Genomic DNA, 20,681 nt, shown 5'->3' on the forward strand with positions numbered 1-20,681 from the left:
AGGAACTAGAAATGGCAGATTGGAGGGAACTTCTTCAGTCCGCCTGGCTCCTATTATTGTCATGCATGTTGGCTCCTTATCTTCTTCCCTCTAATATCTGGCATTGTACCGCCGTAAATTTTGTCTCTGTTCTTCAGCGCTTATTGAATCTATTTCGGGGGCGACACAATAAACCTAAGAAGCTGATAGCGATTGAGGTAGTTAGGTGCGTACCACTATATAACCTAAGTTTAAAAACCAAAATAGCAACATACACAAAAATCAATTTTTAATATTTATTTTGAAGCAAGGCGTAATTAATAAGGTGGTCGCATTGGCGAATTGCTATAACACAGCATTATTTTTGGGAATTTGATATGTCAAAATTTGTAAACAGGGCGAAGAAATTTTTCGGCAAATTTTTTCGACCAATCAGAGCAAGAAAGAAGTTTATTAATTTTTGGGTGTCAAGAAAACACATATTTAACAAGTAAAAGCGTGCTAAGTTCGGCCGGGCCGAATCTTATATACCCTCCACCATGGATCGCATTTGTCGAGTTCTTTTCCCAGCATCTCTTTTTAGGGAAAAAAGCTGTATCAGCCTATATTCAGACCATAATAAACACGTATGTTGATAGTCATGAGAGGATCTGTTGTACAAAATTTCATTCCAATCGGATAAGAATTGCGCCCTCTAGAGGATCAAGAAGTCAAGACCCAAGATCGGTTTATATGGCAGCTATATCAGGTTATAGACCGATTTGAACAATACGTTGTGCAAAATTTCATTCCATATAAATCAGTTTATATGGCAACTATATCAAAACATGGAACTACACTAAAATCGTGCTTTCGACAGACGGACGGACGGACATGGCTAGATCAACATGAACTGTCACGACGATCAAGAAGAATATATTGTACTTTATTGGGTCTCAGACGAATATTTCGAGTAGTTAGAATTAGTGTACCCCCCTCCTATGGTGGAGGGTATAAAAGTGTTCAAAATACCAATTGGCTCCAGAGGCTTTGCCCACAAAAATGGCTGCAACATTGCGGTCCGATCTATGTGGTGTTCGTTGCTGTCACGAGAAGCTGAGCTTCGAGATACCGGGTGCGTCCACTGGTTGCGGATAGTGGAATGCTCCATACAGTAGTTGCAACGGCAGTCGCGGACAATAAGCGGTATCGAGTAAAGAGTCTCAGTGAGAAGCCGGGCGGAACCGACTCTTGCATAAATTTTGAGTGTCTATGATGTTTGGGTTGAGTTGGAATGAGTTCTCAAATTCTCTTAGCTAGGTTGATGCGGTCACCTGATAAATACGCCTTGTTTTGAAGTTTAAATATTTATAAGGCGAATTCAAAAATTATTGTACATATCAAATTACATCGGCCACCGGCCATTGGAGGCCACCGTAGCGCATAGGATAGCATGTCCGCCTATGACGCTAAACGCCTGGGTTCAAATCCTGGCGAGACCATCGAAAAAAATTTTCAGCGGTGGTTTTCCCCTCATAATGCTGGCAACATTTGTGAGGTATATGCCATGTAAAACTTCTCTCCGAAGAGGTGTCGCACTGCGGCATGCCGTTCGGACTCGGCTATAAAAAGGAGACCCATTATCATTGAATTTAAAATTGAATAGGACTGCACTCATTGATACGTGAGAAGTTTGCAACTGTTCCTTAGTGGAATGTTCATGGGCAAAATTTGTATTTGTATCAAATAACATCATCTGTGATGATTAAGTACGCCTTGCATATGTCTGTTTTATCACCGGGCGGATGTTCATATTGTCTATTTTTTAGGGGGTTTGTAGCCGTAATGTGAATCAAACAGAGATTTTAAAGTTTTAAAAATTTAGGTTCATTAGATAAATTGATTGCCCAAAATATGTATGAGTTCAACAACTTTGCAATAATATCGAAAGGTTCAAAGTGCTTTTATAGAAGACTCATAGAATTTTACTGGTTTAATAACACATTCCGACTCTACACTTCCAAAAACTAATATATTGGTTAGGAACAATTCAATGTGCTTTTATCTCCTTCAGATACATATCTCATTAAGATCTCTAGCCAAATTTATGTTGGCGCCAAATCAACGGGTTGTATATTTGTGGAAGTGTAAAGGAGGAGCTAATAAATATATCAAGAAGTTGGTTTTAGTACCATATCGCAGAGATCACAATACATGATAGTCAAATTTAACATAAAACAGCAGTTCAAATGTCTCCTCTTAGAAGACATAATATAGGGATATCGGTATATATGGAGACTATATCAAATTGTATAAATCGAATGGAAAATACGAGTTCAGTGCCTATTAAATTCTTGGAAAATTACATCCTAGTTTTGGCAGAGCAATAAATTAAGACAAAAGGTTTTTTGATTGAAATTGAACTAACTAATCCCTACAACTATATTTTTCTCTTTTAAAATTGAAACGTCAAAAAAAAATAAAACAGCAATAAAAAAAATTCCACCACCCTTAACGATTTAAAGTCATTATTTTGCCTCTGTAAACGAACCCCAATTGCTGGCGGTGCAACGACCCAAAATGGTAAACACAACCAGCCCAGCATTGCTGCAGGGATTGTAGAAAAAGAAAATTACAATGAATAAATAATTTATTCTTCATTCACTGTTCGGGAATTCGTTGTTTTTTAGTTTTTTTTGTCGTTATTTTTCGCCAGTTACTTGAACTGGAGTTCATTTGTATGAATGAGTTCATGTCGTTTATTGAGTTTTAAATCATTGAACCTTGATTTTTCATTAATTATGTACACAGGGCTATATTTCATACATATACATATACAATGCATGCATTTATTCTATAGTGAAAGACTTTTTGCAATGTAAGCTATTTCTTTTTTTTAAACTGAAATCCCGTTTTTTCGTATCCTTTCTATCTTTATAGCTGGTTGTGAAAATGGTTGTTCACGTCACGGTCAATGCACTTTGGAAAATGGTGAATATCGCTGTGATTGCATTGAAGGGTGGGCAGGTTCGGACTGTTCAATAGCATTGGAAATGAATTGCAAGGATAATATCGATAATGATGGAGGTAAGTAAAGACAACATATATAAATATAAGATATTATGAACAGGAACAAGTTAAAGCTTGCTTGGCCGAGTTTTGCGAACCCACCTGCATGGATTCTTCTAATTATTTCCACAAGTGAACTTATTGGAGGGGCATATGTATACTCTACGTACCGAACTTCTGCTAAATAAACAAAAAAAAATAAAGCTTCTAGGGGCCGTAGAAAACTAATCGGAATTATTTGAACAATTCATACCATGGCTGTTGGAAGTTATAACAAAACACTTTGTGCAAAATATTAGCCACATTGGACAACAGTTAGGGCTTCCAGGAGCTGAAGATGTTAAATCGGGAGATCGGTTAATATGGGAGCTATTGCGAGTTATTGACCGATTTGAACCCTACTTCGCACAGTTATTCCATGTCGTAATAAAATACCACGTATAACAGCCCCATTGGATAAACATATCGGATTCCAGGGTCTCAAGATATTCAATCGGGAGATCGGTTACTTACTATCAGGATATACACCAATTTGAACCACACTTACCATTAATGATGCAAGTTATTAACAAACACTACGTAAAAAATTTCAACTTAATCGAATAGAAATTTCGGTTTCTAAGGGCTCTAGAAATTAAGTCGAAGAAAGAGCAGACGATTTGGGGGAAACAGTTGGTAGGACGACGAAAATCATATGGGGTGATCCGGATCGTGAAAAGAAGAGGCTATTACTGAAAGGAAGTAAGAAGGAGGTCAGTGTAGCTTTTGGTATCATAATGGGACACATAGGACTACGAGCTCACTTATGCAAAATCGGTGTGGCAAGTGATAGCAAGTGTGGGCATGCGGGGAAGACGATGAGACGTTGGAGCATTTACTTTGTCATTCCCCGGCTTTCGCGTCTAATAGATACCGGAACTTAAGTGGGGACACTATACCAGACATGAACCAACATAGGGGAGTGGTGTGGAAAACAATTAAGGATTTTGTAAGTAGCACCGAATTCCTAACTTTAAATTTTTTCGAGATTGCTTTTTAGTTTTAGAGCCCACAACAAGCCGATTACTGGCTAATGGCTAAGATGTATGTCCATAGTGGCATGAGACGGATTAATATTCGCACCCTCTTTTCAACCTAACTTACAATGAAGTGTTTTCTTTAGACATAATTTTAATACCATTTTTATATGAGCTTTTCAATCACAAGTTTTTAAACGACAAAATTAAAAAAAAATGTTTAACCTAAAATTTCAAGTACACTTTCAAGGGCAATATTTCAAAGCAAGACTACAAAGACAAAATTTTATTGATATTTTTCCAAAATTTTTTTTTTAGGAAAACTTTTAATAAGATTTTTTCGAAAGGCAAAATTCAATGAAACGTTCTTTAAAGACAAAATTTCTATAAGATTTTTCTAAAGACTAAATTCCAATAAAATGTTTTCTAAAGACAAAATTTCGAACCAATGATTCGAAAGACAAAACTTTAACAAATTTTGTTCTAAAAAAAACTTCAATCTAATTGTATCTGAAAAAAAACAATGCAATTTATTAAAGACATAATTTCAATGACATTTTTCTAAAGAAAAAATTTCAACGAATTTGTTTTTAAGACAATATAACAAAATTTAAAGAGAAAATTTTAATGAAATTTTTTCTAAAGACATGATTTCAAAAAAATTTTTTCTAAAGACAAAATTTTAATGAATTTTTTTGTATGATTTTTTGTTTGTATTGGAATTTTTTTTTTTAATATTGTCCGGAGTTGGAGGCGAGGTTATTTTTTCGACTCTGACTCCAGGGAATATTGCCCAACTCCCACTCCAAGACTCCGACTTCCGAAAGTAAAAACGTGGTATGTTCGGCCGGGCCGAATCTTTGGAACCCAAGATTCGAGTACTTGCCAAACCAGGTACAGACATTTAAGACATACAGATTTTTATGGGAACTTATATATATTTTGTATTGTTGATTTTTTTTTCAGGGAGCTTATGATCCTATTTGTGTGCTCTGCTTTAGTACGATTTGTTATGTATAGAACAATGTTATGGATATGGCATACTCGTTCTTCTTCTAGGAATGAGTATTCCATATATCCAAAATATTGTTCTAAATTCTATTCAAATAATACGTTTTTATTGAACAATTGAAAAAGGAAACAAAATCACTTTATGGTAAATCAGGAAATAGTTTTAAGCAAATGTAAGCTTGATCTCTCAATAGTATGTCGTTGAACTGATTTAAAATAACTTTATATAATATGTAGTGTTAGGGTTGTACAAAGGATCAAATTGATGCTCAATAAGATAACTAAATGGGTATACAGTTATTGGTGAACATGAACAATATTTTAGTAATGTTTGGATTCTAAAAATATATAAAGCATAAAAAGTGGTTGGTGTTTTGTGATCTCTCGCTTTATTTTTCCATTGCAAAAAAAATCGATTATTAAGCTCGTCTTGAAAGAGAAACAAACGAGCAATTATGAAAACAATTATCTTCGCCCTAGCATGCAAAAAATACTTGAAAATAAACACTTTCTTTTTGCCAAAAAAATTTCAATATCTGGATTTGATAACAGATAACAGTTTATTATTGATATATATAGAAAACTGTTTTCATTGACATGAGCTTATGCTGCAAAGATTTAGATAGCTGTCTTCCAAAGATTAACAGCCCTATTTACAAAATGTTATGAAGGCTCAATAAACTTCTAATATGCACCACTAACCTTATTCGCAAATCTTTAATAGCCTATTAAGGGTTTGAAAAAGTTTTGATCATTGTGCAAAGGTATTTTGCATTGTGTAGGCGTTGACCTCCTTTAACCAAATAATAACCTCACTTAGTGTTATTTCAAAGGTTGAGCATAGTCTCCAAGAGCGGCATTCTCTCTATAGTTTGTAGGCGCTACTCTGTATGCTATACCCAAACATGATGTTCAGACCTGATTAATGTGCTTTCTAGGCTGGGGGTTCCCTTTGTAAAACTGGATCACCGCAGCAGTACTTAGAAAAGTATTCTGGTAGATATGTAACTACCTTTTCACTACGTTTAGCGAAACAGATGATCCAACACTATTTTCTTTCTTTGTTTTCACCATAAGTGTAACTAACGAAATGCGGATCATGTTCGTACTATTAACAACTCATTTCATGGATGAGAAAACACGAAAGAAAAGGTGGCCTCATTCCAATAGCAAGGAAATTATAGTAAGCCTTTCAATTAAAACGCCATATTCCCAAATTTAACTTAATAGACTTAAAATGTCTATAACTTCTTAACCGTTATTGCGATTATACCGAAAATCGTTTGGTTAAATTTGTCGCATGTTATTCTCTAAGTAATTATGATATTCTCTAATTCCTAGTTAACAGAAATCATAATTTCAGTTGGACAAGATTTGGTGGACAGTACCGTCTTTTTGAACTTTTATTTATAATTTTTTTTGTATGGATATAATTTAAATTTTAATGTTCAGTCAACAACAGAACTTCCATCTTCAATATCCTTTTTCACTTGACAATGTTCCGGATTTTGGCACTCTGCACACTTGACGTTGACATTTCCTGAGACATTCCCCAAGTAATTTAGCTTTATTTCGTTTTTGTCATTCTCATCATTTACATTTTATCAAAATGCAGGCATTTGTATCTTTGCAAAATTGCGAATGTATGTATGTCGAAGCTTAAGTATGTGTTACAGGATGTGCTTCCTTTATTAGAGAGTTCAACAAACGATGTTAAAATATTTATCAAACACATACGCAAATATGGGAAACGAACACCAATTGCTAATGCTGATGTTGTGTATTTTTTCACTTATGAAACATTGGTGATATTTTTTTGTTACCAATGATTTTATTGTTGGTTGCTCCCATGGCATATCCTGGCAACTGGGAAACAGTAAAAACAAATTGTTATATAGGTGCTAAAAGCTTTCATTTGTTGTTATTCCTCCATGGCATGACGACGACGACAACATGATGATGATGAAAAATCAAGAAAATAGAAGAACAAAACACTCAACACAAATCCGTGCGAGAAATAACAACAACAGTAGCAGCAGGAAGAAAATCAAAAGTAAAAGGGAAATCAACGGAAATTTAAATCAACTTTGAAATAAGCAGATTGTTATTGCTAAACAAAAGAAAATGAAGAAGCAAAAAAAAAAAGAATAACATCACACAGCATTAAGAGTAAGAATAATAACAACAACAACAATCGTTCACCTCAGAAGACCTCAAGTACTTGCCATACAATCGAATCACATAACAATATCCTTAAATGCTTTTAGGAGCAAGCATACACATTTCACATGCCCATTACCCATTTAAGAAGGGGCATTTCAAATGTCTAACCCCTTCTTAAAATTTCTCTTCGGCATAGAGGGTGTTTTAGACCCAACACTTTCATATGCAACATATTTCTGATTTCTTTTCTCCATCTGCTCTTCTGCTTAAAGTGCCATGGTGTTTTTTTTTTTACTGTTATGATACTCCAAGTTATTGTTGCTTTTCTTGTGGAAATGCTTTTGTTTTATGCATGTGAATGAGATGACGAGGATTCTCGTGCAAAGAAGTTGTGACAATATTGAGGCATTTCAATTTTATACAATCCATCAGTACCTTTTTTGTCGTAAAAGTGGCAGTAGGTACAAGTTAGACATTTATTTAGATGCGAGGAGATTGAGAAAAGTTAATTTGTAGGGAAAAGTGTTAGATGCCTGCCTTAAATCAAAATTTCGGTCTGGACAATATAAGTCAAAAGTAACTTTGGTTTGGAAGAGGAGTAAAAATTAAATTATATAATTATATATATTTGTATATAATTATCTGTCATCACTTAGACACCATCCGTTTTCATACACCCTCTAACCACACCCTTAGAACAGCTACAACACTGAGTATTTTATATAGAGTACAACATGTAGTGGCACAAATGTACAAATTAAGAAATTCATACATTCAATTAAAAAATTTGCTGAAATCAGTCCTAAAAAGGAATTTGTGTTATTGATTAACAATTTTGCAATTTGAAATATAATAAGCTCAAAAATCCAATTAAAGTAGTTTTTTTTAACTCCATAAACCAATTAATTAATATTTTTCACATGAATAAAAAACTTTTTATTTCATTGGATAAAATTGCTTATATAACATCAACTATATTGCTTAAAAATATAAATAAATCAAAGCCTACCAACCACTTGCCATAATAAACAAAAATCGAAGTTCTATGACAAAAATTATTAAAGTAATTAATAATTGAAAATTGTAATTAATAATTGAATTAAAGTAATTAATGATTGAAAATTTTTTTGTAAGTCAGTACTAATATAATCGGTCAATTTTCGGTGTATATTTTTTCTGTGTATTGTCACGGCCGTGGCCGAAAATGGCAAAAGTTTGCATATTCCCAATGAAAAGTTATGGATGCAGTTTAATAGAGAACATTCCAATTACTGTTAATTGATTTTAATTTGAATATATGAAGAATTTTTGTGTATACATGGGTTCAAATCCAATATTTTTTGGCAATGCTTTTTTAATGAGGAATTAAAGGTTGCATCTGATCTCAAGTGTAACGCTCGGCATAAAACTTAGTCAGTTTGGGATATAAATAATATGACAGTATTTTTTTTATATAAATATTGATTATATGGAATTTACAGTTACCCAAAACTGAAGTAAGACAAACTCGTGGAAGTGAATTTTGAAAAGTTTGCCCTAATTTTTTGGTTTTTAAGCCTTAAAAAGTGTGTTCTTAAGACCGTATAAGCATCAACTGCATTTTCCTGCATTTACAAATGTTATTAAACTTTTTAGACCCACCGCCAGAGGATCGTTAAAATTGTAGTAAAAAATGGTTTAAATAGTTCTAAAGGATATGCGCAAATATTACCCAATTGGATTCATAGACTACTTGGAGAGAGGATTAAAATAAATGTATGTTCAGGTCAGCAAAATCGGATGACAAATATAATTTTATGCTTCCAAGACCCAAAATCGAAAGATCGGTTGATATGGCCATTTATTCAAATATAGTACGATTTGGATCATACTCGGTACTGATCCGAATTTCAGCACAATCGGCTGAAAAATCGGATATTTGTAGAGAGATCAGTCTATATTGCAGCTTTAGAGAAAAATTATCCGATTTGGCCAATATTCGGCATTGCTTGGGGAGAGGCCCAAAATAAATCTTTGTTTGAGGTTACTCGGATAGAAAATTACCATTTAGTGATTTTGGGAAATAGAATGGAAAGATTGATTAATATGGGTCCTATTCGAACTCGTGGACCTATATGGTCCTATTTGATCCAAAGTCTTTTATAATAATAAAAAAATATATGTGCCAAGTTTCATACACCTACTTTAACGCCTTCTATTTGTTTAGCAACTTTACTATGAACTCATGAACACACTGTGCGTTGTGGCTAGAGGTATGGTTTTTTATTTAGAAATCCTATTCGGGAACGGGTCAAATCTAGTATGAAATTACTTCACATTTTTATTGACATTATATCCACATAAGGATATAATGAGGTTTAAGTTCTAAAAATTTACCACGTTTTTTTATAAGAAGTAAACGCACAACATGCAGTGGAACAAATGTACCAATGGTGTGGTTAGAGGCAAATTTGTTTTCTTTTGTTTAGGCTCTCATTTGGGGCTTTTGAAATGTTTACACGTTTCACTTTCCACAAAACAGAGCAGATATCTATTACAATTAAAAAACTCTAAAAATTGCATAAAGGTCCATAAGTCCTTGAGTTTCCAATTTGTTGGTATTTGATGTTCAACAAAAGGCAACGTACCGAATAATACAAATCTAAATTCCAAATTTATAGTCAAAAGTCAGGGAAGACTTGTACATTAAATCCTTAAGTGAATGCAATTTCACTAACTTGAAATTTATTGGAGAGATCAATTCTATCAGAGAAGACTTAGAAATGTTTACACGTTGAACTTTAAACAAAAACACAGCAGTTATATATACCACTCATGACAAAATTAATCTTAAACATAAATGTAGATTAGAAGTATGAGAAAGTATATAAAATTGTATATACCCATATCACCTCGATATTCCAATGCTTTTTTGGCATTTTATGTTTAACAAAAAAAAATTGGAAGAGTCATTGTTCCCTTCGGAGACTTAGGGTTTCACCTTTATGCAGTAAGGTGTTTCTGTGAAAGTAATAGTAGAGTTTCGTCTTTATACCGCGACATGGAATCAATTTATGTTTTTAATATTGGGACTAGATACATCTATTGAATTAGACAACAAAATTGAAGCTTTAGTAATTTTTAAAATTCGCTCCACTTCATTCTACCTGAATCTTCAATATGTTCTATGAAGCTTACTTGATGACTGTTGAAGACTTCAGACTATTCGAACGCAAAACTTTCTAAGAACCAAATACCTTTAATGCCAAATACTTTACAAATTCCTTCGAACTAAGCGATCTCATGAAATGCCTGCAACGAATTTTGTACCAGAAACAGATATTTAGATCGTTATTCGTTACCGTTTTATACCTCCCTTAGGAAGGTTTAGTAAATATGGAACCCTTTGTCATCGTAGGTTTATCAGAAATTATTATTTCACATACAGAACAGGAAATACATTCGTGGATCCTACACTCAGAATTTGGTATTTTAACTCATAGCTGAACCCTACGCTAAAAAAAAATACTTTTTTTATAGGAATGTCACATATATTTGCAATTTGTCCTACACACACATTCGTATCTTTCAAAAGTTTATGCAAGAAAGATGTATATTTGTACCTATGTATGTAAGTGCCGATTGTATTGCCTTGTTTATTGAACAAATACATGAAGGGTTAATATTTAAAACATGTCTTACAGTAATACGTGCTCTTGCATACTGCCAACTCATATACAGGGTACACCAAAGCACAAATCCTTACATACTTGGTGATGTGTACTTCATTTCTTGTCAGCAGAGAAATGCACATGTTTGTGCACATGTATGTACATGATTTTGAGAGTGTGTTTTTGTTGTCTTTTTGTAAAGGTATGCCACAACAGTTAAAAAAAAGAATAGCAGAAGAAGAGAAAAAAAGTAAAAACATACCATCAGCGTCAACTTCAGCATCAGCTTTGCCGTCATCAAGCATCACAAGTGTTGTTGTTGTTGCTCAAATTCAACAATAATCCAGATGTGGAATTAAATAGGTCTTTGGAATAAAGGCCTTTTGAAGGCAATAAAAACATCTTTAAAAAATGCGTTATAGTCGTTCAAACCCAAATAAGTTTGTAAGAAACTATATTTTTAAACCCTACACCACTACTGTGGTACGGGGTATTATAACTCAGTGAATTAGTTCGTAACACCCAAAAGGAAGAGAGATAGACCCTTTGATAAGTATACCGATCGACCCAGAATCACTTTCTAATTCGATTTAGCTATGTCCGTCTGTCCGTCCGTCCGTCTGTCTGTCCATGTTAATTTGTGTACAAAGTGCAGGTCGAAGTTTTCGTCCGATCGTCTTCAAATTTGGTACAGACATGTTTTCCGGCCTAGAGACGAAACATATTGAAATCGGTTCAGATCTGGATATAGCTCCCATATATGTGTTCGTCCGATTTTCATTAATAATGCAATAAAATGGTAATTTGTTAACCGATTCTCTCGAAATTTGGCAGGAAAGCAGATTTTTTACGACTGTCGACATTACCGGTGAATTTCATGGAAATCGCTTCAGTTTTAGATATAGCTCTCATATATAAATATCGCCCGATTTTCACTCCTAGAGCCACTGCAAGCACATTTATAGACCAATCTTGCCAAAATATTGCACAACGCTTTCCTCGATAACTATCACAATATACATAGAGTTTGGGCAAAATCGGTTCAGTTTTAGATATAGCTCCCATATATATGTTCGTCTGATTTCCAGTAATATTGCAATAAAATTGTCTTTTGTTAACCGATTTTCTCAAAATTCAGCAGGAAGGGGTTTCTCTTGACTCTCTATATTACTGGGGAATTTCATTGAAATCGGTTCAGATTTAGATATAGCTCTCATATATATATATCGCCCGATTTTAACTTCTAGAGTCACAGCAAGATTTAGATGTAGCTCTCATATATATGTTCGTCTGATTTTGAGAAATATTGCAAAAAAATTATCATTTGTTATCCGATTCTGTCGAAATTTTGCCGGAAGGATTTTCTTATGACTCTCAATATTACTGGTGCGAATTTCACAGAATTCGCCGCAGATTTGGATATAGCTGTCATATATGTATATCGCCCGATTTTCACTTTAAATTTTGCCAAAATTTTGCACAACGCTATCCTCGAGACTACTACATTATCTAAGAAGTTTGCTCGGAATCAGTTCAGAATTAGATTTGGCTCCCATATATACGTTCGTCAGATTTTGGGTAATTTGCTATAATGTTGTCATTTGTAAACCGAAGTTTTTACAGTTTGAACATATTTGCTCGCCGAGGTCCATCAAAATTGGTTCAGAATTGGATATAGGTCCCACATTGTACTTATTGGGTAGGTGTAGGGTATTATACATTTGGCACCGCCCGACTTTTGCCCTTTCTTACTGGTTTTATATTGAAGTCCTTCTTACTTAACTTAAATATATTTTTAGCTATTGACTACAAAATAGAACAACTAAACTAACAAATGAAATTATTACTAATTTTTAATTAATTATTTCGCCTTTGAAAAATGTTTTCCTTTTTTGCCTTGATGCGAATTTAGGGCTTGCGTCATTTAAAGAAAATTTAATTATACTAGTGGGAGATACAGGCCTGCCCAATAAGGCCTTCTGTAGAGCTGGCATGGAATATTTTTTGCCATTAAGATTCATTGCAAAAGCCTGGGAGAACCTTCAGATGTTGTTTTCAAGTTGCTTTTCCGTTGTTCAAAGAGTGGCAGAAAAAGGATTTGGTGTGACGGCAACCTGACTGGTTTGAAAGTGGTTTTCTTCCTTTACGTTTATCCAACTACAGGGACTTGCCCCTTTAGTTATCCTGCGAGTACATGTCATACGTATAAATGTATACGCCATAGGACAAATTCTAGGTTGGGTATGAGTTACTGCAAGTGTTTGGGGATTTAAATTGACATGTGAGTTCCAAAAAGGTTACGTGGTTGCATATCTCCACAACAGCAACCTTACATACCACCACCTTTACCACATGGAAAATCAACAACGATTAAATAAGGGGCCTCTACAATGACACTTTTGACGCCATTGCCATTTATGTCAAAAAGAAAATACGTTGCTTGCGAGCGCCGATGAAAAAAATTTCATGTATTTCCTTTAATTATGGCTGGGTCTATTTAGGTTTTGTTCGCCAGTTCCGATTTGCCGCTACGTGGATCTCGTTTTGACTAGTTAGTACACAAAGCCATTACTTTGATGTTTAAAGTCCAAGTAATGGTCAAAGTGCTTTGAAAAACAGCACACAGGCCCTAACTTTTATAAATTTATGGCTATGCTATTCTTTGAATGAAAAGCATTGAATATGATCTTCAGCTAAAATATGTGCGAAAAATCACGAAAACACTTACTGCATTAATTTCTTAAATTCTTACTTACTTAGGTGGCCATTACAGAACATATGTTCCACTAGCCAAACGCAGAATTGATTTCCAAGCGCTTCGATCATCTGCGCTGCTTATCCAATCTCTGACTCCCAGTTTCGAGATATGTTTCATTATTTAGCTTTTGCATCAAAGTTTTCATTTTCGGCTTCTGCGTATTCTATTATGGTCTATTATTCATTCTGACAACATGACATAGCCAATATAACCATTGTATATTGATGCGTTAAACTATGGCTATATTTTCCACCAACGCTGACTGATCCATTTATTTTACAAAGCATCTTTCTCTCAAACGTTCCAAGTACTTCCTCATCTGATTTCGCAAGTACCCATGTTTCGGAGGTATACAACAGCACGGGTAGTATCAGTACCTTGAACTGCTTGCTAAATCGAAAGTAGCATCTGTTAGCCTATTATTTCTTTCATTTTATTTCGAAACTGGTGTCATTTGTTTCGTTCACGCCAGATAAAGTTACTGACTATCTCAAATTTTTAGTTCCCAACTTTCTCCATTTTCTTTATCTGCTCGTGGTGAAGGACAATGTGGGACTTTCTCTTGTGAATAGTGTGCCTAATCATATCTCAATCTCGTATAATCTTCTCCAGCAGAATATGAAAGAGATCACACGATAAGCTGTCTGCCTGTTTGAAACCTCGTTTTGTATTGAACGGTTCGTTCCAATTTTTATTGAGTGTCGTATATTAGCAAGCGTCATCCTACAAAGTCGTTTCAGTTTTGCAAGGATACCAAATCCAGACATGGCTAAAATATCATTGAACGTATAGAGCTGTCGAAGACAGATCTTTTCCAGAATTTGGCACATTATGAATGTCTGGTCTATGATGGATTAACCAGGACTAAAGCCGAATTTTAATCTTTACGAGACTTTCTTTTATGCGATGGGGACGAGACTTTTTGGCACATACTGTCTCCTTTCCTATTGGGATATACTATCTCCTTTCTTGTGTGCGGGACATAGTATGCTGAGATTCCAATCATCGGGTATGAGTTCTTCTAGCCAGATTGCGCAAATGAGCTGATGGAAACGCTTTATCAGCGTGTCACCTCCGATCTTAAATTGTGTAAACAGCAACACGTCGACTCTTTCAGCCAGGTTACTGCTACGTGGATCTCGTTCTGACTAGGTGTTACACATTCTAGTGGATCATAAGGGATTGGCTCTGTGTATCTTTTTCACCACCATTATTGGTTACCAGCAGCCGGGAATAATGTTCTTTTCATATCCAGTCCCTGTTCAAAGCCATTAGTTTGATGTTTAATTCTTTGGCTGATATCACCATCATTCATCATGCTGGAATGAGAACTTTTCGATTCGCTCATACTCACGTTTTTCCATTTGTTTTTTTTTTTTTTCTTCTAACGGAATAGAAGTTTCTTTTCTCATTTTTATCCCGATACCTCCTTTCGTCTGACTAGTTGATACTACCTTTACGGTTCCGCTAAATGCTGAATTTTTGTCTTAAATAGCTTTCTGACACTCCTGGTCGTACCATATGTTCTATGGGGGGATACGGATGTTAGATAGTGCTACTATCTATCGGCATAAAGAGTGCTTTCTTCAAGCAATTGGGTTAGTCGAGTGGAGTATGATTGTTGTGATTGCAGCTGTGTGACGTCCAGCTTCCGTGCAGTGTCTGGTCGTACATTTCTCGTTACGCTGAAATGGGTGCGAATATCTGCAGCAACAAGGTAATGGTCCGACGTGATGTTCGCCCTCCGGTTCGATCGAAAGTCAGCGGCCATATTGTTTATCTTGGTATGCGTAGAAAATATCCTTGGTCTGTTGTGCCCTGTGCGTCGCAGCATGGGCACAAATATGGCTGATGTTGATGAGTTTGGCCTTTATAAGGTGTCTTTTTCATAAAAAAAAGCTTCACTTAGTTTGATAGCGCCCTTGTAGTCGAGAAATAAGCCCGCTGGAATTACCAGTGCGACAATCATGAGTTTGATTTCCATCAAAGTAGCGGACTACTAACCTGATTTGGTTTACTTCTTGTTTTTCTTTCCATAAAACCTAATTCATTCTTAGTTTTTATTTAATTCTTAAGTCATACATTCATACAAAATTGCTTACTTCGTATTAACTTTGTTGACTAGCTGAAATATTTTATGCATTGTTTTTCCTATACACATACGAAATTTGCTTTCAATTTGGCTTTCTCATCTTTTGCCTTCCTTTTTGGGTGACAGGCCATCAATCTTATTTTAATTCACTTAAGTTTTTTGTCCCCTTTTCTTGATATATTTTTTCCCTAAAATAAGGATTTTTTCTCAACAATATCTCCATTATGGTTACTAAATATTGTCCATATATATATGTAAATGCAGTGTATTTTTCATGGTGGAATTTTTTGTTGTTCCTTTTTCTTCGCTTTATTTAAACCTGCCATTTTTCTTTGCAGACGGTATGACGGATTGTTCAGACAGTGAATGTTGTTCACATCCCGCCTGCTCAGAGCACATAATGTGTTTATCCTCCAATGATCCGGTAGAGGTATTGTTGCGCAAACAGCCGCCCTCGGTGACGGCATCGTTCTATCAACGTGTCAAATTTTTGATTGAAGAGAATTCGGTGCAATCCTATGCCCATATGGATGAATACAGTGAAAAGTAAGTACAAAAAGTTTTCCATTTTCCTAAGAAAAAAGAAAAGAAATCGGTAAAATATATTGAAAAAAAAAAACTAAACCGAAATCGACGATTATCGTATATCTTTTGTATAGACAATTTTTCTTTTCCATAATCGAATTTAGTGAAAAAAAAACCTCAAGCATTTTTAGAGATTATGAACAATCATTAAGAAAAGTTATAATGAGTGAATACGCTTTTAGTTTTTCTCTTTAATATACATATATGCCATAATATGATTTTGGTTTTATTATTTCGATTTTAATGAATGCACCAAGGTTTTTTTGTTGTAAAGAACTTTTTATTTTCTAAATAGGTGGTATTAAGGCAAACAAAAAACAAAATTTTATGTTAAAGACAAACATTTCGGAAAAATGATTATTTAATTTTTCATAATTTTTTTAAGGGATTAAAAAAAACACTGGTGCAATGAAGAGAAAAAGCTCAAATATTTTTTAGTTTTATTTTATGGAAATCCTACGAAATTAATCACTAAATTTAAGTATTTGCAATATTTTTATTAATTTGCCTTATGTTATTATATATATTTGTTTCATTTAAGTTTTGAGTATATCAAAAGAACACAAATATTTATTTTCGTTAAAGAATACTAAAGTATAGAGCAAAAAAAAAAAAAAACTGTCATATACCCCAAACATATCCTTTTTGTATCCCTACCAAGTCCCCTCAATGAGTCTATCATTTATGCGTTGGAATATGTGTTTATGATTTTTAATCTATTTATTTTAATTTGATTTTCTAAATTTGTTTATTTATTACAAAAGCTTTTTTGTTTAAAGGAACAATTAAATAACTATCCTCATGTTTACAATCTGATTTTAAATATTTCCCTAAAAAAGAAATTTACTTTAAATTCTAAAGCAAAAACAAGACATGAATATTTTTTGGTTTGAGCTTTTTCTTTTCTTGCCTAACTTTTTAGGGATTTTTATAATACAAAATGTGAAACTGCCATTCTATTAAGTTTTCTTTTTAATTAATTTTTTTTTTTGAAATTTATGTTTTTTAATTACTTTTTATTTTATTTTTGGGTTTTTAGTTCTATTTCATTGAAAAAGTCCAAAGCGAAAATAATGATAGCACCTCATTGAGATTGTGTGTTGTCTAGTGTTTTACCTCCTTGTGTTCGTCTTACCCTCAAAAAAAAAAAATAATAATAAAAATAATGAAACAAGAAAACAAAAACTTTTTTTTAAGACAAAAAAAGCAAAGAATATAGGATTTTCTAAAACGGAAAATTCCAAAAGGGACATATCTTACAATAAAAAATTAAGGTTAAAGGTCAAAGACTCTGAAAATTATATTCCATTTTTAAGTTGTTTTCTATTTGTGTTGAGATTTAGACTTCAATTCAACAAAATTTGATTTATTTTGATTTGCTTTCTTCCGTTCCTTTCTTTTTTAAGTTTGCTTTGGGTTCCGTAACTCCTTGCTTTCGAAATGTAATAACAAAAGCTAGCTGTTTTTAGGTTTTATGTAAACTTTTTTGTTGTTGTTTTAAGTTATTTTACCAAAACGAAAAAATAATTTATGTTAAAAAAATTTATATCAAACCAAGGTTATGACCAATTAACATTTAAGTAGCTTATATATATATAAAAAAACAACAAGGACCTAAAACATTCTTTTCGTCAAAAAAGAAGATCAAAATTAGTTTTTATTTTAATTTTTAACTACTTTGACGTATCTTCTGTTCATTAACTTGTGCGTGTCTAAAAAAATTTATGTTCATTTTTAATTTTTTTTTTTTTTTTTTGAAATAAAAAATCAATTCTTAACCTACAAAACCAAAATCCAAAGAGAGAAAATAAGCTAACAAATTTTTATAACTAACACCAGCTAATCAACGCTCTATAAGAAAGTAGGCTTGAAGAATAAAACAACCTGAAAAGACAGTAACAAAGATTGTGAGAGTGTGTACGTTGTCAATGTCTTAGTAAAATCTTCATGAAATGTGTCAAATGTTTATAGTTTTTTATTTTATATTTTTTTTATTATTTTTATTTAACTCAAAAGCAAAAATTGAGAAGAAAAAAAAAAACAAGGATGAAAAATTCCTTTCCTTTTCTTCTTAATTTTTCATTTCATATTTATCTAAATTTATATTGTCTATATATAAATATTTAATTTTAAACATTAACATTACTTTTTTTGTTGAAAAATTTTTATTTTTTATATACTAAATGTAATTGTTTTTGCTAACGAAAAATTTGTATTTGTTTCTGTCTTTTTTTCCTTCAAAAAAAAAAAAAAAAAAAACAATGTCAACCAAAAAAAATTTATTTTCAATTGTTTTTAAATTGTTAATGTCCTGTCTTAACAAATGTGTTTGTCCTCATGTGTAATGCTATTGACTCCACGACAATTTCGATAAACTACTTAAAAAAAACAACATCCGAATCAAACTCAATCCCATTTATCAAAAATTCAAAATCGTTTAAAACTACGCCATCTATTGAATATTAACAACTTTACCAATAACAACAAAACGTTTTTGCATTATTAATGCCTTGAATTGCATTTCCACAAATCACGAATTTATCGAAAATCTAGTATCTTCTGGAACTCATTTACACCTTGGTAAGTTTCAAAGGATAATGGAACAAATCACAACAGCAGAAATTCTCAGTTTGAAAAGAATTCCACAAAACAGTTAAAACTCAGCAAAACAACTCAGTCATTAACACTTACAGTCATAATATGTCATTTTTGTTATACGAAAATCTATACGAGCAAAAAAAACATAGAATGCAACTTTAGATATGAAACTATTCTTGGCACCCAAATATTTGTTGATGCATGGAGAATGTGATTTAATTTATCTGATAATTTGGACATTCCGTCAACATAATTAAGAATGTTATATTTCGGAGTAGGTTTTCTCTTGATGTGGCTATCGAAAAGTTAAGTGTTATTTTTAGTCAGTCAGTAAATCTAAAGTGATAATGACTTCAATGTGAATTGAGGAAATGAAATTATCTCATCGGCCAATTTGCACCTGTTGATTGCCGACGTCTTCGAATGATAGCAACAACCTTCATTTTAATGGTTTGGTTAAATCTGAAGCTGAGTTTCACTTCAGCTTAGATATTTTTCAGATAAACTATTTTTACTTGAACCGATTTATACTTGAGATACAACTATTGTACAAATCCATGTCCTTAATGCTCTCCTGTAAAAGTTAAATTGACCACATATGTACTTGCAAAGGAAAATTCGTCCCATGACACAAAACCAAGGGAATCTGGCATTAGATATCCCGAGCGGGAGAAGACTGAAAATCGCAATACGCTTTCGCTGCCTAGTAATAAGTTGTTGCATTTTTATACCCTCCACCATAGGATGGGGGGTATACTAATTTCGTCATTCTGTTTGTAACTACTCGAAATATGCGTCTGAGACCCCATAAAGTATATATATTCTTGATCGTCCGGTCATTTTAAGTCGATCTAGCCATGCCCGTCCGTCTGTCAGTCGAAAGCACGCTATCTTTCGAAGGAGTAAAGCTAGCCGCTTGAAATTTTGCACAAATACTTTTTATTAATGTAGGCTTGTTAGGATTGTAAATGGGCCAAATCGGTCCATGTTTTGACATAGCTGCCATATAAACCGATCATGGGTCTTGACTTCTTGAGCCTCTAGCGGGTTCAATTCTCGTCAGATTTGACTGAAATTTTGCACGTGTTCCAACTACTGCGCTAAGTATGGTTGAAATCGGTCCATGTTTTGATATAGCTGCCATATAAACCGATCTTGGGTCTTGACTTCTTCAGCCTCTAGAGGGCGCAATTATCGTCCGATTCGGCAGAAATTTTGTACAACGGCTTCTCCCACGACCTTCAACATACGTCTGAATCGATCAATAACTTGTTACCCATATAAACTGATCTCCCGATTTTGTTTCTTGAGCCCCTACAAGGCCCACTTCTTATCCGAATGAACTGAAATACTACACAATGACTTCTACAATGTTAAGCATTAATTTATGGTCCCAATCGGACAATAACTGGATATAGCCCCAATAGCACAACAGTTCTTATTCAATATTCTTCGTTTGCCTTAAAAGGGATACCGCGCATAGAACTCGACAAATGCGATCCATGGTGGAGGGTATTTAAGATTCGGCCCGGCCGAACTTACCGCGCTCTTACTTGTTTCAGATATTCTCGTTGGGGTTTTCATGCTACCCTCAAATATGGGAATCTTTATTATTGAGCTAAAATTTAAATCGGGACTCAGCACTCTTGGAATGACAAATGTCTCCCCCCTTTTTACTTATATTACTTTCCATAAAATATTTCTAATTTGTTTGGAAAGTAAAGATCATTAGAGCTTTACATGTCATAATCAGAGCATAGTCACTTAATCTCACCAATATA

The 20,681-nt window shown here is 33.7% G+C and overlaps 1 protein-coding gene across 2 annotated transcripts in view; it reads left to right on the plus strand.

Moving 5' to 3' along the window:
• The window catches only part of LOC106086554 (teneurin-a), a 1,121,402-nt gene that overhangs the window by 961,678 nt on the left and 139,043 nt on the right, over positions 1–20,681 (plus strand). For both annotated transcript variants that reach the window (XM_059366919.1, XM_059366920.1), the window contains 3 exons: positions 2,899–3,045; positions 16,056–16,263; positions 18,856–18,882. In XM_059366919.1, coding sequence (XP_059222902.1) covers positions 2,899–3,045; positions 16,056–16,263; positions 18,856–18,882 — 382 coding nt within the window. The remainder of the gene's footprint in view (positions 1–2,898; positions 3,046–16,055; positions 16,264–18,855; positions 18,883–20,681) is intronic.

The sequence above is a fragment of the Stomoxys calcitrans genome, chromosome 4 (genome assembly GCF_963082655.1).
Source record: "Stomoxys calcitrans chromosome 4, idStoCalc2.1, whole genome shotgun sequence".
NCBI classification, from domain to species: Eukaryota; Metazoa; Arthropoda; class Insecta; order Diptera; family Muscidae; genus Stomoxys; species Stomoxys calcitrans.